The sequence below is a fragment of the Alosa sapidissima genome, chromosome 12, assembly GCF_018492685.1.
Source record: "Alosa sapidissima isolate fAloSap1 chromosome 12, fAloSap1.pri, whole genome shotgun sequence".
NCBI classification, from domain to species: domain Eukaryota; kingdom Metazoa; phylum Chordata; class Actinopteri; order Clupeiformes; family Clupeidae; genus Alosa; species Alosa sapidissima.
This window is the reverse complement of record NC_055968.1, coordinates 10,277,552-10,299,120: the sequence shown is the minus strand read 5'-3', so window position 1 is coordinate 10,299,120 and position 21,569 is coordinate 10,277,552. Positions and strand designations below refer to the sequence as shown.

At 41.0% G+C, this 21,569-nt stretch overlaps 3 protein-coding genes across 4 annotated transcripts; all 3 read left to right on the top strand.

The window, feature by feature from the left end:
* Positions 1-1,128: 1,128 nt before the first annotated feature.
* LOC121677864 (deoxyribonuclease-2-beta-like) lies at positions 1,129-5,224 on the top strand. 2 transcript variants are annotated; one of them, XM_042056934.1, is made up of 6 exons: positions 1,129-1,302; positions 1,505-1,679; positions 1,816-1,894; positions 2,289-2,450; positions 3,336-3,533; positions 4,373-5,224. In XM_042056934.1, the coding sequence occupies exons 1-6, from the start codon at positions 1,190-1,192 to the stop codon at positions 4,705-4,707; spliced, it is 1,062 nt and encodes a 353-aa protein (XP_041912868.1). In that variant the 5' UTR covers positions 1,129-1,189; the 3' UTR covers positions 4,708-5,224. The 2 variants fall into 2 exon arrangements, with proteins under 2 accessions (XP_041912868.1, XP_041912869.1); XM_042056935.1 differs by lacking the exon at positions 2,289-2,450 and having other exon boundaries at positions 1,139-1,302.
* A 4,465-nt stretch (positions 5,225-9,689) lies between these two features.
* On the top strand, positions 9,690-14,435 carry LOC121677716 (deoxyribonuclease-2-beta-like). The gene is made up of 7 exons (XM_042056620.1): positions 9,690-9,836; positions 12,285-12,388; positions 12,469-12,634; positions 12,742-12,826; positions 13,002-13,160; positions 13,420-13,611; positions 13,795-14,435. Exons 2-7 carry the CDS (start codon positions 12,291-12,293, stop codon positions 14,136-14,138), a joined length of 1,044 nt encoding a protein of 347 aa, XP_041912554.1. The 5' UTR covers positions 9,690-9,836; positions 12,285-12,290; the 3' UTR covers positions 14,139-14,435.
* A 3,058-nt stretch (positions 14,436-17,493) lies between these two features.
* LOC121677717 (deoxyribonuclease-2-alpha-like) lies at positions 17,494-17,965 on the top strand. Its single transcript, XM_042056622.1, has one exon. The coding sequence runs from the start codon at positions 17,607-17,609 to the stop codon at positions 17,934-17,936; it is 330 nt and encodes a 109-aa protein (XP_041912556.1). The 5' UTR covers positions 17,494-17,606; the 3' UTR covers positions 17,937-17,965.
* The last annotated feature ends 3,604 nt before the right edge of the window (positions 17,966-21,569 follow it).

The following is a 21,569-nucleotide window of genomic DNA, read 5'->3' as shown; positions in this document are numbered from 1 at the left end:
GCAGTGTCTAAAAACTTGCTATCATACACCTAAAACGCATTATGTCGCTGACCAAGACAAACCTGGTCAGAAATCCATGGTGAGTTGTTTACAGTATGTTATTTTAAGAGCGCATTATTAACAGTTTGCTTCTCTCATCCACGAACGTGCATAGTGCACATCCATGCAAAACATTACAAATTACATGATTACAATGGGAAACATAATTAGAATAAAGATTATGAAATACATCTCACAATGAGTAGTTATTCACCATGATTTGCAAATTGGTAATGACAGATAAAAGTGATTAGGCGAGAGGCAAATATGAAGCACAGCTGAAGACGCACTGTCACAAGATGTAAGCAGCAACTCCTCTGCAGGGAGATGTAAGCAGAAACTCCTCTGATAAATGCCCTTAGGTTTTTTATTCAGTCATTCGAACATTATTGGGGTAAGTGTAGCTTTTTTCAGGCTATGTTTTCAATGGTAACCTATTGTCAATCAATAGTGAAAGTAACTGTGTATAACTGTTTTGTCGTTGACTATGAGACCACAGTGAAGTTAGTTTTACCTTGCCAATGAGTTCAAATAAAGGACAAGTGCAAATAAAGCATGGTTTATTGGAATAACTGTTCCATATGGTCTTGCGTGCAAGCAGATTCCTTCAAATGTGCCGCTGACTATCAAAATACCGATGCGCTGTTTGAAGTTACGCTGCTCGCTGTTAAAGGGAATGACAGATGTAATTTTAATTGGTTTAAATGATGTTACGGCCCAAAACACACCCATAACTGATTAAGAAACCTAGGAACGCCTTGTTGCGCCATCTGCCCGACATTTGATAACGAAAAACACTCCCAATGTGGACTAAAAACATACTAAAAGCTTTTGACTAGTGACCATGTGTTTTAGACCACGAAAAAAGAGCCTTAAGTGTCAGTTCAGTTATTATTAGTCTGACATTTGTTTTATGTATTTCCCCTTCTCATCTATTTAGTTTCTGTTGATTTTCCCCAAATTCATAAAATAAACCGAATGCTTTGATGTGGTTTGAGATTGGGAATCACACAGCTGCAACAGCCTTCAGGTTTGCCAAAGCAGGAAACAGAACTAAAACAGGCCACTTCTGCTTTTGCATTGCATGTCTGAACCTATTTTATACAGTCTGGTCTGAACACATTCTCATGACTGATCGTTGACTTCTAAAATGTTACATTACTTTACTGTAGTTTTACACTTTTTACGTTTGGTCTTGGCTGTTCTATCTACTGGCCAGAGCAACATTTCATGTAGGAATGAGAAGAATGAACCTGTTGACTGGTAGGTAATGTCGAAGTGGACAGTTTTTTCCACGTGTGACTTTCAAGGCTAGTGTTATGACTTGTTCTCAGTGTCAGTAGGCATGATGGATTATATTTTCAGTATTGTACTAGTAAACCAGTATCAGTGATTGTGCTATCAAATGCTTACAGTAACTGAGATTGCACTCTGCTTCCTCACCATGTTGTTTTGCTTCTGAAAGGTTCATTATCTACAAATTACCCAAATACGTTATGGGTAATGCTGGAACTGGCCTGGACTACATGTACTTGGATGGTTCCATGAAGAACTGGGAACTGAGCACGTTCAAAGTCAACAGCACCAATGGAGCTGCAGGGCATACCCTTGGACAGCTGTACCAGGGCAAAGGGTACAAGGTAGGGAAAGGACAGCCTGATCGTATAATATGGATAGGGCCATGATTATAGTCCAACATATAGATACATACATTCAAATATGTTTAAAATTATAATATATGGAGTATTACACATATTATTTATTATTTTTGCCTAGTCCAACAGCTCAGCTTATTTGCTCTACAATGACGCTCCTCCAGAGCTGCCCTATGACATGGAACATGGTCACACCAAAGGTATGCAGCGCACTGTATACTTTCTGTATGGACGATTCTCTCTCATATGGGGGCACTTCTGTTCCCCATGACCTTAGTCCCCGAGATTAGAGTGACAAAGAGAGCAGTCCAATACATGTGTGGTTTTAGGAGGTGGGGACAGGACAAAGAGCATCACTGATAAGAGCTGCTGTGTCAGGACAACGATGTCTCCCAAATGTTTCCTTTCAGAGAGAAACTTTCATCACTGCCTCATTCATGTCAGTCTCAGTGTGTACAATACAAGTGTTTTGTCCCCTTGTAATACATTGTTTTGTGGTACAAAAATCCCTATAGAACAACTATGAGGCAATGTCCACATAGATCTGCACTGTGTAATGGTTCATGTGTCGTGTCTGCATCTTTATTTCCATAGGCGTTGTAATGTTTGATAAGTCCCAAGGGTTCTGGTTGTCCCACACCATACCCCACTTCCCTCCTTTCCCTGAGAGGGGCTTTGACTATCCCTCCACTGGCATGTTCTATGGACAGGTCCTTTTCTGTGTCACCTACAGCTATGAACAATTTCATGCAATATGTAAGGTAACACCTGAAACTACAACTCCGTTTCTAAAAACGTTACACTGTGTAAACCATATATTTAATTAAGAATTGTGCAAAGACAACATATCAATTGTTGAAACAGAGATAGTTTTTTGGAAAATATATGTTCATTTTGATATGTTCATTTTTGTGTTGTCACCTCTTCTCTAACAGCAGTCTGTACATATTTGGGAACTGAGGAGACCAGTTGCTAGTTGAAGAGAGCATATTCTTATATTGTTACATTATTTACACAGTTGTTTTCACAGAGTGATGATCCAGTTTACCTAATTAATTGTGAGATGTTGAATATGCAGTACTCAACTTTTTTATCCTTTTGTTACCTCTGTCCCAACCTTCTTTGAGACTTATTCCTGGCATCAAATTCAAAATGAGTGTATTTTTCATAAAATAGTACAATTTGTCAGCTTCATTTCATACATTGTTATATTGTAATTTGATATATTTCATTTGGTATATTATATGCTCCTTTTGTAAATAAATTTTTATTTTACACAGCATCCCTTCTTTTTTTTGAAATGGTGTTGTACCAAAACCATCTAAACAAGTGTCTTTATATTTTGATCACAAAATAATTAACTATCACAAACAAAAACAAAGATGTTTTATTCTGTCACATATTGTACCAATAGTCGTTTATTGGTGTTAAATTGTGTAAATAGTGTTTAATTCTAAAATGTATTCTATTGCTGTAGCTCTGTAGATTAATTGTTAAAATGCTTAAATGTTAATAGCTTACATGTTATTCTATTGCTGTAAGTCACTTTGGATAAACACATCTGCCAAATGAATAAGTGTAAATCTACATGAAATCTACAGAAAAATTCTGCATGCTAACTGCACCCTGTGTTCTTTCCAGCGGAGCAGCTGGCATACAGCAACCCTCACGTCTACAACTGCTCCCTGCCAGCTCCTCTGTGGGCAGAAATGACCCGTCTAGCTCAGCTCTGCCTGAGGGTCAACCCTCGTCTGCCCAGAGATAGGAGCGTAAAGAAACTGGTATCGGCCAAAGGGGAGAGCTTTCTCAGTTTCGTCAAGTCACACCTCTTTGTTGATGGTAGGTGAAAACATTTACTGTCTTGATAAGAGATATGTAAAGGGGACTAATGTTTTACAACTGTTGTGCTTGCCTCTCTTATGTGAGAGCACTGTTGACATTGAGAATTACAAGTAACTTGCGTAATTGTTGACTCAAATTATGCAACAGGATACACGCTCTTTTGACAGATGTGTCAATAATCTGAGATTTTTATCCCAGCAAAAAAAAAAACTGTCCATGTTATGAAATGATAATATGTAATAGTATTGACTACGGAAACAAGATAAATTGAATTCAAACAGAAAACACCCTGTAAAACAATGTTGCAAACTAGAATGACAAGATTGGCAAGGTGAGTCAAGGCAAGTTTATTCATATAGCGCTTTTCATACACTGGGGTAATTCAATGTGTTTTACAGAAACAAACGCAAAAACTAATAATACTTAAAAGCATAACAGGCCATAGTTAAAAATAATAGCTTTAAAAGTACAAACAAGAGAATGTAAAATAATGAAAAAAAATATATGAAAGACACAAGGTAGAATAGGAGACAGTTCCGTCTATTCTTTGTAGAACGACAGGAGGTGTACTTCTCCAGAATCCCCCTTTGTCCAACTAAGGACAGGAATCGTACTAAAGGAACAATAGCACTCCCCCAAAGTGCTATTGCTCTGTCAACTGGGTGTGTATCTGATCTGATGAACAGGATGCAGGCCTATAGGCCTAAAGACCACACAAAATTGAGACACATTGGGTTTGTTTCCTCATAGTTAAGGTTCATAAATTTCTCTGGGGAAGTGAAACCCTGCTTTTACATAAGACAACTGTAATCCTCTCTCCGTGCTCTTCCTCACAGACATTTACGCTTCCTGGGTTGCTCAGCTGCTGGACACAGACCTCCTGGTGGAAAGCTGGCAGAGAGAGGGGCACGAGCTTTTCTCCAACTGCTCCCTGCGCAGACATGTGCTAAACGTCAGCGGGGTTCGACTGCCTGGCCCTTTCTATTTCCACTCTCACATCGACCACTCCAAGTGGTGCGTCTCCGTCAAGCCGAGGGATCGCTGGGTGTGCCTGGGTGACCTGAACCGCGAGAGGGGGCAGGCCTATAGGGATGGGGGACTGATCTGCACACAGAATGCCCTCATCTACAGGGTCTTCCGCCAGGCCATCTACTCGTTCTTCAAATGCTAAGGCCTTTTGCAGGAGCTGGAGAACAGATTTGTGTTTTTGTGCTACTGGTTGGGGTGGGATTTCCCACAGTGGCCGATCAACAACCAAGAATCAATAGTCTAGCTCTAGGCAATCTGTGAGAAAAAATCACCCAACCCCAAAACTAATTGCAACAGAAATGTTTTTTGTTATATTCAGTTCATGAAACCTTCCCATATCACATACCAAAAGTCCATGAAAATCCAAGTGGTGGAACATTGTCAATGGAATTATTTGTGCATAGGTCAATGGCCAAAAGCTGCACCTTTGGCAGTTTTACTGAACTTTCATAGTACAGGGGATATGTGAAAATTAGGCCAAATTCTTCTTTAATAAAGGCATGAAACTTGGTGAACTTGTACAGTTTGGAGCCCTGGACATTTTCAGATATAAAACCATTATCAGAAAACCCTAATGGTCGTCGTGGCAACAATTAAATGTTGGGCAGTATTTATGATGCATGTATTAATTTAAAATAATAAAAAATAGTATTTTGTCATTTGTATTTCATTGGGTTGACACACACACACAGACTCACCAACCTCAAATTCCTTCAGAATAATTTTAACCGTCAGTTTCTTGAGAACTAACCATCAGTTTCTTGAGAACTAACCATCAGTTTCTTGATAACTTTAACTTTTACTCAAAAAGTTGTGTCATGTATCATCCATATCTATGCCCATATAACCCCATTTAGTACACAGTACCCAGTTAGTTAAAAACCAACTGAAAGGGTCATGATCCTACCTGATGGACAGGATTACACAGTGCAATATCAATTATTCTGGGCATGCAATGATGGAGTCTTCACAACCGATGCAACGCCAACAAAGTTCTTTATAACTGACCAACTCGGAGTGCTTCACTGACAGTCTGGAGAGCACTGGAAGAACAAGACAGTCCGAATTTGTGATGGGCAACCCTGCCGATTATCAGCTCGGTGGTCCTAGACAGCGACCGTTTGTTGTTTGTTGTTTCATGGTTGACGCTGTCATCAGAGTTCCTTAGCACTCAATCCAGACTCCAGGCACCTAACGGTAGTTTGTTAATCAGAAAAAAGGACTAAGAATAACACAAAAACGATCGAAAATAGCATAAATAAAGAGTGATTTCATTTAACTAGAAAAATAAATACAAAAAATTAACAGAACATTACATAAAAATATAGCTGCAAGCAGCAATGTGGGGGCCAAGCAGTTGAGCAGGAGTTGTCATGGCAACCCAATGTTGTTACATTATACAGACACCCAATTAACCCCCCATCCCACACACACACATATACACAGATAAACCTCCTCTCCCACACACCCCAATAGCCCCCCACACATACGCATACCTCAAACATCACCAAATGTATTGTGCGTCCTCAGGTTGTAGTCACGAGTCCACATACCAAGTTTGGTGTCGATACGAGAAAGTGTTGATAATTATAGTGCCTCTAGTGGTCAAAGCTCACTAAATATAATGTGCGTCTTCCGGATGTGTTCCCGAGTCCATGTACCTAGTTTGGTGTCGATACGAGAAAGTTTTGCTAATTATAGCGCCCCTAGTGGTCAAAGGTCACAAAATGTATTGTCCTTATTCAGGATGTGGTCCCGAGTCCAGGTACCAAGTTTGGTGTCGATACGAGAAAGTGTTGCAAATTATAGCACCCCTAGTGGTCAAACGTCGCTAAAATTATTGTATGTCCTCAGGATGTGGTCCTGAGTCAATGAGCCAAGTTTGGGTTCGATACGTGAAAGCGTTGCTGAAATATGAGCCCACTTCCTGTGATTATAGCACCACATAGTGGTCAAAATTAACCACATTTCTTGAGCGTCCTCCTGATTGGGTCCTGAGCCCATACCTAGTTTGGTTTTGATACGTGAAATCATAGCTGAGATATCACTTCACTTCCTGTTTGGTGGCTTTGCTGACAATTTTAATTGGCTGTTACGGGCAAACGGTTTTAGATTTGAAGACAAAAAGGAATAACTTTTTTGAGGCTTGGTTTGAAGATAATCTGCACCAAGTTTCGTGAAAATCGGACAAACTTTGTGAACTTTGATGCCTTTTAAGTGTTTTTGATGAAATACAATATGGCGGAAGATCCAACATGACGGAAATTGACGTCATGGGGTGCGTTGAGTTCGGCCTCATCCAAGACTTCCAAAGATGTTACGATATTCAAAATCGGGCATACGGTTCAAAAGTTAATTGCATGGATGCAATGTCAACTTTGACCCATTGGTGGCGCTAGACTGTCTGTGGTTCAGGCATAAAACTTGCTCAAATTCATTTTTATACTGTCCCGAATCAATGTGCCAAATTTCACAACTTTTTACTGTACGGTTCTATGGGCTGCCATAGACTTCAATGACAGCAGAAAGTGTGTAATAATAATAAGAAAAGGTAGAATCACTATGGGGCTCGCAGCTTTGCTGCTTGGACCCCAATTACGAACATTACATAAAAACAAACAAAAACATGATGCCAGACGGAGCGGCATGTCACGCCAGCATCCCCATAACCTAGCAACCTTGTCTTGATTGATTGTCCTTCATTCTCTGTCAGTGTACCATGAGTTTAAAGCCGTTATTTTTAGGTAATAGAACTGCATTGGGTTGCTTTAAACCCACATTCGATGGCTCTCAGTAAGTTTGGTGGTTAGTTTGTACCACTTAACAAGTTCAGTTGTGACTTGAGCTTTCTTTACTTTGAGCCAGAGAGCTACCTTCTTTGACCCGTCCTGAATGTGCTTGTCCGAATGCTTGTGCAACTGCCAGACATGCAAACCACCGGCCACTGTGTATCACCAAGTGATGATCTCTGTTCTTGTCACTGCGCACTTGCCAATGTTGTACTAATGTTGTTGGCTCTATTGCCATGATATTCCATCAAAAAATGACATCACTGCAAACTCACCAAACTCTGCTTGTGCTGCACTAACCTCAAGTTTCTTGAGAACTTTAGTCATTCAATCGGAACACATGGAACCGGTTATGAGTCTTCACATTGTACCGCTTGACATTCATTTGTAACTGTTTGAGTGCATCTCTCTGACACAGTATTTAGACTAGATGTAACAGGCAGGTCAGCATAGTTGATCTGCTGACTGTTTGCAGTTTATGCCATGTCTCGTAGGCAGAGAAAAGCTGTTGCTCTCAAACACTGTCCACTTATTCAACAGAGTCATTGTGAAGGAATAGATTAGACAGATATGGGAAGTGATATCATGCTCCATTATTTCTGGTACTTTCAAAATACAAAAATACAGTATTTTATTTTGATACATGGTGTGGCTAATGTATTTTGTAGTTTATTTTGACTTAAAATTAGGGTATTTGATGTTCTATTTTAAAATACATTTTGAGCCCAATAAATTCACTAACTCTTTGAAAATATGTTCCTCAACAATGCAAGATTCTAATTACAAACAACCCTCATTTAGGCATATTTCCAACTGGATTTTCATGGTGTTTAGATCACAAATTTAAATATAAAAATGTGAAAATAAATTCTGTTGCAAGTAGTAGTTTTGGGTCAGACCTTAGTTTGCCTGGACTACAAGCCTACATTACGCAGCATGGCGCACGATTCAACGACAATGCACAATTCGCTTAGTTGTAAACACGCTCCATGTTGTACCCGGGATTTCCTTTATGGTACAACATGCACTGCCACAGAGGCCAATCAGCAACCAAGCCTCTCTTACTTACACAACAAGACACGGCATACAAAAACAATAGACAATTGGCTTGTGGCAGTCGCAAATGTGCCACATGCTATACCCGAGATCCGTCTCCTTCGCAGCACAACCTGCGCTACCAGTAACCTGAATGCCTCACTGAAGAAACAGAACAGAAAAAACATCACCAACAGAGCAATCTTTGTGAACATCTCACTTATCAAGCAGGCACCTTCCTTCATCTGTGCTTTATAGAATTAAGCCCATAACCCCTAGCCTGGGCGCCAGCCGAACTTAGTCCCGCCCACAACATTTGAGGTCGGAAAGTGCTAACGGATACGGATAGTGGAAACTATGCTCGCCTACAATCTGGCGGACCAATCAAATCAGGCTTTACGATTATGGACAGGTGAGCAACAGCACCTCATCTATCACGTCATCTGAGCATGCTTAGGTTGATTATGTTTGCAACAAAAACGCTGTGGCTAGAAGGAGACAGATGGCTTCTATTTCAATGTTTTTATCACTAAAAACGATTATTTCTGAAAACTTTGGCCAAAGTTGAGATGTGGGAAAACTCATGGTTTCACTTTAATCAAGGGAAAACAGCGTGTTGCATTGTGACATGTTGTCTCTCGTTTGTTTGAAATCTCTGATTGACCACCTGTTCGAGGGATTTGCGACAGCCTTTCCCAGCTGTTTATAACATGTTTGTAGCATATCAGTGTTCAACAGAATTATTTTTAAAAACAGAGGGGATATAGGATATCAGGATATCAGTTTTTTCCTAATAGCCTACCCTACTAGGTATCTCTTAGATTTCACTAATGAGTGTTGTAGGAGATATTGACGGCACAATAACTTTTACAAAAGTCCAGAAACCAATCCTACATCTCACAGTAAGTTATTTCGTTGCTCTGATTGGTTAGGTCTATCCAAGTGCAGAGGCATTCCCCCCCGTATCGGTTGAAACACGCCCCATAATTACGTCCCAATGGAGCAGTATCAGACTCATATTCTGACTAGAATGGATGAGTATGGCTACGTACATAACCCCGCCAGAGTTCTCAACAGTGGTGTCTGGCATCCCAGACCCACCCCCTCCACACTCATGATGGGTTGGGAGATGTTACTAACAGAGACACCAACAAGTACCACTCCAAAAACACAGCCACACAAGATGTAGTAATTAACACATCAGGGTGCACCACAAACACCATACCAGTGCTCAATATACCACAACAGCCACAACAACGATGACAACAACAACAACAACAACTAAAAGAAGTCCCTTCCTTATAGGGGTATTTCACAAAAGCAGAAGTAGAAAATTCAAGATAACAGATAAAGCGATCCTTGATCTAGCGTTGTCTGGTCAATCTAGCTCAACATGTTTCATGAACGCCAAGCCAGGATGAGTGGGAGTGACTAGGTCAAGCTAAGTGTAAGTAGGCCTAATTCGGGATACATATGCATTCTAAGCTTTCCTCAAAAGAACTCATGGCTGGAATAAAAAAGATGCAGAAAATAGCCTCGTTCACAGCAAGTGAGCAACAGCTTTTGATTGATACTAACAAGGAAGTATATTTTTGAATGGGGAAACAGACAGTTTTGTAAAACAGCAAGTTGCAAGCGTATCTATGGTGTTTTGCGAGCAAATAAAAATATCAAATATTAGGCTATACATAGGTGCATGGAATAAAGTCCTTAGGTCATATCAGGTTGAACCAATAAGACAGCAGAATTTATTAACTAAGCTTGGGTATTAGCCTGATTGGGACCAGGCTATAGCCGCACAGAATCATTTCCCACAGTGTCTTTGTATGTCTTTGCTTTTGTGAAACCAAGGCTAAATTCAGTCAGGATTACCAACAAATCTTGTCTTAATCCACTATTTAGCTTTTGTGAAATACCCCTCTGTTTGTCATTGAGATATAGCAAATGGTCAGTCCTTTTACAGAAAGATGGGCAAAGTGCGAAGTCTTGAGTCTAACTAAAGCTAAATCAATAACTAAGCAAAATCAAGTTGCTTATTAAACACCATGAGCCAGACCTTAACCCTCCTTATGTGTTTGTGGCCAAATTTGTCCGATTGACAATTCTTTTTCTCTCAAAAAAGTTGTTAATTTATTCTGACTATCATGAGGCTCCATGCTGTTAACACAGGGCATCTGAACACACAAAGCAAATTTTTATCATCTTCATGAGAATTTGGGTGTTTTTTTAAACTTGTGTTCCCAGTCAAAAATGACCGGCCATTATTAGAAATGAATGATGGGTGAGAAAATGGTCAGTGTATAAAATTGAGTCCAGGAACATACTTGTTGATCAGATGGACTGTATCTGTGCTTCTGTACATTCACACATTCACACAACCCCCCCCCCCCCCTTCACTCCGCCTTTTTGCTTCTATGCCAGCCCCCATGGAACCTTTCTCCAATAGAATCTTTCCCTTTCTGACTTGCATGAGCTCAGGTCAATGAGGTTTGCAGGCCATAAATAGCAAATGGAAGTTCAAAACTGGTAATATCCAATAGAACATACGTTGATACAAAGGTCTATCACAACATTAAATGACTCTATATGTGTTACTATGGATTTGTAACAAGTCTTAATGCAGCGGTCATTTTTTGACTGGGAACACAAAACCAGTGAACATAAAATAAACACAACAGGAGGGTTACCTAAACATTGTAATGTTACAATGTTACATTGGCTTGTTATCAATGTAAACATTGATAACAAGTCAGCTTTGGCCAGCTTAGCTTGTGGAGAACTTTGCCTGTTGACTGACCTTGCACTTTTCCCACTTTTTAAATTAGGGCTCAAGATGTACTGTATAGCCTGGGAACACCCAGACCTTCACAATTGTACAATTGGGAGTGAAAAGGTTCACTGACTTACGACTTCCAGCAGGGGCATAACTAGCAGTAAAATTAAACTTAAATTGGTACAGTAAACTCTTAACAAATCGTTTCAGAAGTCTTGTAAACGAAGGTTTTAAATGCAGTTTATTCATTTCCAAAGAAATACACGTCCATGCCGGATTAGCAATTGTATTACATGTCCGTGTTTTAAGGACACTGGAAATGGGCTTCAATGGCCTTTTGGCCAGATGAACCTGCAGAGCAAATCCCAAATTTGCCAAAGGTTTGTATGGGTATTCCCAGGCTAGATGTGCTGGATTTCACAATAAAGTATTTGTGAAGTATTCAATATGTAAGTTTTAAGCTACATTTACCATTTTGTTTTTAATGAAATAAAGTCTGCATTGCAATGTTTATTGCAATTATTTCAGTTTATCTTCAATCGGAATAAGCAAGGATTTTTTGAGGTTACAAGTCTGAGTGTGCTATCAGAATTAAAGGCCATTCCCACCAAGAACGATAACTAAACCGATAAACCGATTGCCATTATCGCTATAGTTATCGTGGTGTGAACAGTCGTTTAGGTCAAAGACTGGGTCAAAGACTCCGTAGCAGAAAGATTTGAAAAAGAATACCTAACAGCTAACAACACATACGCTTGCTATCATTTGGCTGCTACAGTAAGTCATTTACACATTGCCTAAAAATCATAGTGAATGTTCTAAATTAATCACAATGTGATAAGGAGACATGTACGTCAGATAATAAGTTAATTATGGTGGTTTGATTGCTTGTCTTGGATACTTGAAGTTTTCTTGGGATTATAAAAGTCCCAAGGTGCATGAGGCATTTGTCTCAGAACCCTTTCAAGAGAATGTTGTGACCACAAGAACTGCTGGTAAAGTACATATTAAGTATTTTCTTTACTAATAAACAGCACAATATAACAAGCATATGACTGTTGTTGTTTGGTACAAGTGAAATGCAGCTGAACACAAAATGCAAAATGTGATTTTTCCATACAGGGCAACATGATCTGGATCTTTCTTGGCATTCTGTTAACCGTGGGTGGTTGCACAGCCACCACATCTATTTCCTGTCGGAATGAACAAGGACAAGCCGTTGACTGGTAAGTTCTGACAAATCTCATCCAAATGCATAATATAAATATATGACACAATAACTGCATGTGTGTTTACTGTATTTTAGGTACATTTTATACAAGCAACCCAACATCGATGGCAAAAATGGACTGAGGTATCTCTACATGGATGAGACCACCAATGGCTGGGTCCCAGGCCAGTACACCATTGATGATAAACAAAGTGCTGTGGCTCAAACACTAAAGCCTTTATTTGATAACATCGACACAGAAGTAAGACCATCAGTGCATTTGAAGAAGTACAACGCACAAGATTTGTTTTGTTTACATTTTTGTGAGATTTTACTGATTGCTGATTTGCCTTCTGTGGTTCTGAACAGACTGACACTTTTGGATACATACTGTACAATGATCAACCACCAGTGCCTTACAGAACAGCCTCCTCTTCTTATGGACACAGCAAAGGTAATAAACTCAGACACACACAGCATGAGCCGATAGAATGAGATGCTAGCAGCACGCAGCAAGCTACTGTAGGCCATCAGTTGCTTCACGGCGCTCTCCCATGCTAATAAAATCTAGTGTTCAAATAGAGTCAATCTTTATACTGCTTGCTGAGATCTCCATTTTTGTTGCACAGGTGTTGTTCTGCTTGACAAACATACTGGCATTTGGTTGTCACACAGTACCCCGGATTTCCCCGGAGTTGACATCAACTCTTTCTGGCCACAGAGCGGCTACCACAACGGACAATCCTTTATCTGTGGAACATACAAATACTCTACTTTCAAGGACATTGGTACGTTTTTAAAAAAGTTTTATTTTTTCTTCTCTTTTTTCTTTTTCTTTTCAATGTTGTAGGTCATGTCTGTGTTGTCTGTGTCTTCTGAATGGACCCTGAGCTTGGCAATAAAGTTGTTGTCGATGATGATGATGATGATGATGATGATATCTGGATATTTGGGGTCTTAACCAGAAACATATGTCTTTATGCTTCTCTCATTGCTGTCACGGTTAGTAAAAGTTTTTTGTGAATCTTTTGCAAACTGCCTCCACAGCAATCCAGCTCGAGTACATTCATGTGAATCCGTTTAACTCCCACATCCCTGAGTCCTTCTACCCTGAGCTCCAGTGTGTGGCCAATAAAGGCTGCTATCCCAAAGAGGCGCCCTACTATCGACAGCTCGACATGACGACCCTAGCAGGACACAAGTTTGTCAGCTATGCCAAATATGGCAGACTCCATGATGGTATGTATGATTCATAAGCTCTACTGATTATGGTTTGCCAAGTGTAAGGTAACTATACAACATTTAAAGTGTTATCATTTATCAATCATACATACACATACATACTTACATACAAACAAACAAATCCACATCTTATAATTGATATGTGATTACAACATCTAATATAGAGATTTCTTCTGGCAGATCTGTTCTCTGCTGTGCTTGATAAACACATGGGGGGTGACTTCTACGCCAAGAGCTGGGGTAGACTTCGCCACCCACTGCCTTCCAACTGTTCCGTCCCTAACATCGTGTACAACGTGGAGCAAGTGCAGCTTCCGACCACCGAGCCCTTCAGCGTCACCGTGGACCACTCAAAGTGGAGCGTGACGGTGGACGAGTCCTCCAGGCCGTGGACCTGCATCGCCGACATGAACCGAGAAGTTAGTCAGGAGAGCAGAGGCGGGGGGGCAGTGTGCACAGACAACCCTGCTGTGTGGAGCGCCTTCTCTAGCATCGTGTTCAGCTATGAGCCATGCCCTAACTGATCACTGTAACAGGTCTACGAGCCATGCCCTAACTGATCACTGTAACAGATTTACAGCCAAGTAGCAGCTTTGTAAAGGGTGTGTTGAATTTTCAAAATAAAACATAATTATTTTGAAATCCTACATGGCTTCATTGTGTTTCTGATGGTTATAAATTCTCATGTTCTAAAGAAGGTTGAGCCACTCCTGTCTCTCCTGTCTCTTTTAACTGTATGTTGGCCGACGTTTTCATAACTAAATTCTAATATCTCATAACATTGTGGTTTTCAACTTTCCATCTTGTGGGAAGACAATGAACAGCTGTTGCCTGGACAGAAGAGAAGTGCCTGGACGATGTATTCACAACACAATACATGATTGGCACGATGTATTCACATGTCGACTTTTTTGCCGCGGAAGGGGCAGGATATGTGTAGATAACTGCCATATTGGCGCTACAAACTAACCCCATTAATTTCTATGGAGGATTTTTTGAGTGCCGTGTCTACTCATTAGAAAATCTCTGGCTATACTTCCACTTTGAGTGAAATGCGATATGTCATGGGCCATAATTGCAATCTGGTAAGTGAAACTAGTTGATGATAGTATATGATTTCATCTGATACAATTATTTAGCTATGTTTTTTGTTTAATTTATGTTTACTGAAGGATAAAAAATCAATCATGGCAATCATGGCAATCATGGCTCATCATTGAGTAAGACTGGTTAAGTAAGCTGCATCATCATATAATATATTTTTTATAGGATATTTATGGAAAATGTGTTGGATTGGACAAAAACAGTTTGACAGAAAACTTTAGTGTTAAGCATTACAACTACATCAGTTATTATGAAGTTCAAATTGTATCTATCTAATTCCATACAGGTCATCAAATAGTTTAAGACATACTGAGCATCTTTTATTTTATGTTCCCAACATATCTAAGGAAATTGGGCGACGTGCTTTTAAATGTAAAGCCCCTTTAGACTGGAATAACATACCCAGCTCTCTTTAGATCTACCTCTTATCATAATTTCAAGTAATCTCTTTTCATTGATCTGCAATTTAGATTGTGTTTAATTACATTACATTCTACCTTTTTTCTCTAAAATGCAAGTCATGCTAACGTAAGCTATAGTGGGCTAGTACATGGTCATACATACGTATATTGCGTATTCTTTTAAATGTATTAGCCTGTATAACTGGTATAACCTAACCGGAGGCCTAGTGAGAGTAGGAGTGCCCTTAGATGTAGAGCATATTTCCTGAAACAAACAATTAAATTAAGGCAGTCTCTTGGTAGCACCACAGTCTACACATCACGGCCCACACAGCACAGTACGGCACGATACGGTCAAAAGACTGTTTCTCAAAAAACAATGAAAATCAACTCAAAACTCAATTTGGCTTCTACAGATAGGCAATAAGTAAATAATGATGGTTTGATTAAAAGTCACAAGGATTGTAAGGTAGATGTTGAAATCCTTTCAAAACAAAGCTCAGACCACAAAACTGGTAAACTACTAGCATTTAGAAATGATTTAGTATTTTCTTCACCAATGACCATCAACATATAACAGACATATAACTGTTGTTTGGTATAAGTGCAACACAGCTGGACACAATACAAAATGTGATTTGTCAATACAGGGCAACATGAACTGGATCTTTCTTGGCATTTTGTTAACTGTGGGTGGTGGCACAGCCCAGTCTATTTCCTGTCGGAATGAGCATGGACAAGCCGTTGACTGGTAAGGACAAATCTTATCCATTTAGAGACCTCTACATAAATGCAGTGAAAGAGAAAAAATCAATGTAAGGACCTATTATATGAGGTCCGGATGTGGATGAAACACTACAGCCAATCAGTCAGAACTGGGTAATGTCTACTAACATGAAGGAGATAAGCACCACCCGTTCCAAATAATCTCTTCTTTTACTCAAGTTGTGCAATATATTTGGTTGTGTGGTTCTGTAGTAAAATACAGAAAGTAATAATGAATCATTATAACATAAACACAATATACACTGACATGTTATCTCATCATTACAATGCTCCGAATTCATATGTATAGAAACAAAATATATACAGCATGTAGTAATAAAACATGAATAGATTGAAGAAGATTGTCCTACATTCAAGATTGGATTGTTCCTCATTGTTTTTATTGTGATTACAATAAACCACTAACAGATTATTTTTATACCTGTTTTTTTAGTCAACTTTATCAGGGGTGCCAATAATGTTGGAGGGCATTGTATAACATACTCATTGCATGTTTGCTTAGGTACATTTTATACAAGCAACCCCAAATCATTAGCGGAAATGGACTGAAATATCTCTACATGGATGAGACTACCAATGGCTGGGTCCCAGGAAAGTACATCATTGGTGATAAACAAAGTGCCGTGGCTCAAACACTAAAGCCTTTATTTGATAACAATGACACAGTTTTGTTTTGTTTTGTTTTGTTTACATTTTTGTGAGATTTCACTGATTGCTGATTTGCCTTCTGTGGTTCTGAACAGACTGACACTTTTGGATACATACTGTACAATGATCAACCACCAGTGCACTGCTGTGTCCTCTTCTTATGGACACAGCAAAGGTAACAAACAGCATAAGTTGGGAATGAGATGCTAGAAGCATCAAAGGCCATGAGTTGCCACAGTACATTGGGCACATGCTAATAAAATCTAGTAATGTTAGTCTGAGACTGAGTCAATCTGTATACTGCTTGCTGAGATCTCTATTTTTGTTGCACAGGTGTTGTTCTGCTGGACAAACATACTGGCATTTGGTTGTCACACAGTTTCCCGAATTTCCCCGGAGTTGACATAGAATATTTCTGGCCCAACAGAGGCACACTCAATGGACAAACCTTTATCTGTGGAACATACAACTACTCTGCTTTCAGAGACATTGGTAAGGTTTTAAAAAAACAACTTTTTATAACTATTTTGATCTTCGGGGTGAACCAGAAACATGCATTTTTATGCTGCTATTATATCTGTCATCATGTCATGGTAAAATTTGTAATTATTTTAGTAATTAGTAAAATTATTTGTGAATCTTTTGCAAACTGCCCTGTGTCGTCTGCTTCCACAGCAATCCAGCTCGAGTACATTCACGTATATTCATTTAACTCCCACATCCCCAACTCCTTTTTCAATGACCTCAAGTTTGTGGCCAGTAAAGGGGACCATTCCAAAAAAGCACCATTTCATCGACAGCTCAACATGACAACACGGTCAGGACACAAGTTTGTCAGCTATGCCAAATGCGGCAGACTCCAAGATGGTATGTATGATTCATTAGCACTACTTTTTAAGATGACTTTGATTATGGTTTGGTAACTACAGTATATATTCTGCTACTGTATACACATGCATACATGCATATCCACATCTAATCATTGAAATAGTATTGTGATTACAAAAGACATTTCTTCTGGCAGATCTGTTCTCTGCTGTGCTTGATGAACACATGGGAGGTGACTTCTACGTGAAGAGCTGGGGTAAACTTCGTGAACTGCTGGAATCCAACTGTGTTGTCCTTAACAAAGTGTACAACGTGAAGGAAGTGAAGCTTCCTACCACCATGCCCTTCAACGTCAACTCGGACCACTCCAAGTGGAGCGTGACAGTGAACTCCTCCAGGCCGTGGACCTGCATCGCCGACATGAACAGAGAAGTTAGTCAGGAGAGCAGAGGCGGGGGGGCAGTGTGCACAGACAACCCTGCTGTGTGGAGCGCCTTCTCCAAGATTGTGATCACACACGAGCCATGCCCTAACGTAACTGTAAATGAAATGTAAATCAGGTTTCTAGGCCAAGTACTTGCGTATACAAGGAATTTGGTCTGCATTTTATTAGTAAACACACAGACAGAGCACACAGTGAACACACAGTGAGGTGAAGCACACACTAACCCGGCGCTCGGAGAGCAGTGAGGGGCTAGGTGCTTTGCTCAAGGGCACTTCAGCCGTGGATGTGGTCATGGGAGAGCAGTGCTCAACCACTTCCCCCATCCACATTTTTACTACTAGTCAGGGATCGAGCCAGCAACCCTTCAGTTATAAACCCAAAGCCCTAACCAGTAGGCCACGGCTGCCCCAATACCTGATCACTGTAACAGGTTTACAGCTTGTAAGTAGCAGCTTTATAAAGGGTTTGTTGAATTTTTTAAAAAAAATACCGGTAAACATCATTATTTTGAAATCCTAGATGGCTTCATTGTGTTTCTGATGGTTATAAATTCTATAAATATTCTAAAGAGTATAGCTACTCCTGTCTCTCATGTCTCTTTCAACTGTATATTTGCTGACGCTTTCATAACTAAATTCTAATATCTCATAGCATTGTGGTTTTCAACTTTCCATCTTGTGGGAAGACAATGAACAGCTGTTGCCTGGACAGAAGTGAAATCATATAACACAAGGTCACAGTGTCAACAGTTTCACTACCCATGGTGAACTTTTAACCTTTGTCCATGAGATACCCTATCATTTTCAATGTTTGTTTAGATCTTTTCTTTACTGGTATGGATGACACACTAATGTATTAAGTAATTAATGCAGAATATAGTATTGTATATGTTTCAAATTAAATGTGTATGACTCATTAATTGTGTATGCTTCAAATGCAATACATGTATACATTTATACACTATATATATATATATATATACATACATGTACAGTATACACTAAGTATCTATCTATCTATCTATCTATCCATCTATCTATGTGTGGCTCGTTCTTGAAATGACAGAGTTCATTTGCTGATCCTTGAAACATTTGACAGGCCTACACTCTTAAAATGAATGTGTTGGAAACAACACAAACTGTGTTGTCCCTATCTGGACATAGAGATGTGTTAAAAACGACACAAGTTGTGTTGTTTTCAACACTACACATAACTGTGTTATCCCTTAGCCTGGAAAATCCAGGTCTGGCCACAAACAATGTAATGGCCCAACTCGAGGGGCGGCACCAAGCATGCATTTGAAAATCTCACTGCACGCAAGACTAGACCAATGTTTACTCTGAATGATTCCGGACTTCGTCGCAATTGGATAACACTATGACCAATGTTTACTGACCTCCAACATTGCAGCACTGTCGTCATTAGTTTAGCTCGCCTCTGGCCCGCATGTGACCAAGGGAGGGCGCTCAAGGCCCACTATGACGGTTCTGCACCAGGGAACACAACATACCCGGGACAAGAGATAAAGATAAAATCAAGAAATCTTTATTGGGGGGTAAAATTTGTACTAAAGGGAAGGGGGGGGGGGGGTTCAGTCGTCGTGGCCCAGGAGAGTGTAGAGACCGGGGGGGATAGAGGCTGGAGGGAACTGGGGCAGCGGCAGGTACGGTTCGCCCGGCGGGGGCCTCGCCCGTGGCTGGACAGCGTTGGGGCAGTTGGGGGTTACGGCTCATCTAGTGGGGGCCTCGTCAGCGGCTGGACAGCGTTGGGGCAGTGGCGGATCTGGCTCATCTGGTGGGGGCCTCGTCAGTGGCTGGACAGCGTTGGGGCAGTGGCGGGCACGACTCATTACATTACATTACATTACATTTGGCTGATGCATTTTTAGCCAAAGCGACTTACAACATGGTAAACAGTTTAAGTTTTAAAGCAATTCTCAACCATTTTAGGACAATTTAAAAAATGGTAGAGTACAGTAAGAATAAGTGCATCAGTGAGTGCTGTTTTTAACAGTTACGTGTCAGTTTAAGACAGCTGGTGAGTGCTAGGATCAGCAAGACTTGTTGTAAGTGGTGCTATGAGAGGATATGTTCTCTAAAGAGCTGGGTCTTCAGGAGTTTTTTGAAAATGGAGAGGGATGTCCCTGCCCTTGTAGGAACTGGCAGTGTATTCCACCAACGAGGAACAACAGATGAGAAAAGTTTGGATTGGCCTGAGCGTACCGGTGGTAGAGCTAGCCGTTGTTCGTCTGAGGAGCGCAGCGGTCTGGAGGTAGCGTATGTCTGTATGAGGGCATTCAAGTAGGTGGAAGCAGAACTGGAGACTACTTTGTAGGCAAGGGTTAGAGCCTTGAATTTGATGCGGGCCGCCATAGGTAGCCAGTGAAGCTGGATGAGCAGCGGGGTAACATGTGCCCTTTTGGGTTGGTTGTAGACCAGGCGCGCCGCCGCGTTCTGGATCATCTGAAGGGGTTTCACTGCGCAGGCTGGGAGACCTGTCAGAAGGGCGTTGCAGTAGTCGAGTCGTGAGATGACTATTGCCTGAACCAGAAGTTGGGTAGCATCTTGAGTCAAGTAAGTCCTGATTTTCCGTATGTTAGAGTACGAAACGGCATGACCAGGCGACTGAGGCAACATGATCTGAGAAGTTTAGTTGGTTGTCGAGAACAACACCTAGATTTCTTGCAGTCCTGGTAGGTGAAACAGACAGGGAGTCAAATTTGATGTTGATGTCGTGGTGTATGGTAGGTTTAGCTGGGAGGACCAGCAGTACAGTCTTTGAGAGGTTCAGCTGGAGGTGGTGTGCCTTCATCCATGTAGCTGAGAGCTATGTCTGAGAGGCAATCCAAGATCCGTGCTGAAACCAAGGGGTCATCGACTCGTCTAGCAGGGGTCTCGTCAGTGGCTGGACAGCGTTGGGCAGCGGTGGGTATGGCTCGTCTGGTGGGGGCGAGCAAGCTAGTTATCAGTGGCTGGGGCACAGGGCTTAACGCCCAGGGGCTGCAACAAGGTCAAGAAGAACACCACAGCCGGTCACACTCATAAGATTAACAGAGGTTGCTCTGACAAACACTTCAAGGCACAGCAACAAGGTCAGGACAATAGTTTCAAAAACAAATGCAGCCCAACTAGCATTCAAACAGGTTAGCCAGCACAGCTGAATGGTACACTGATAATACTGCTCGATAAAGGGACCACTTAGAGTCACTGCCGTCGCTTCTCACTCCCGTCTGCCGAACTCCACCCACGTGAAGGCCAGTGTCTCGTCCGAGTGCTCAGCGGGGCCACCTTCGGGGACAGGCTACTGGAGGCTGTATTCAGTGCAAAATACACAACACTGCAATCCCTGAAAACTCAAACTCTCAGCACTGGAATCCGTGAAAACTCAAACGAATACCACCGCTAGCCAGGTCTAGGGTAGGAGTACCAGGCTGCCTGGGACAGGGTGGTGAGAGAGTCTTCAATTCGGGGTAGGGGGAATGCATCTTTCTTGGTTACACTGTTAAGCCTGCGATAGTCAACACAAAACCTCCAGCTGCCGTTTTTCTTTTGCACTAGGACAATTGGGGCGGCCCAGGGGCTGCTGCTTTCCCTGATAATACCTCCCTCCAACATACCTTTAAGGAGGGTACGAACCTCCTGGTAGAGCGTAGGGGGTACAGGACGGTAACGCTCACGGCTTGGGGCTGCATCGCCAGTGGGGATCCGATGTTGTACTGCATCTGTGCACCCATAATCCTCGTC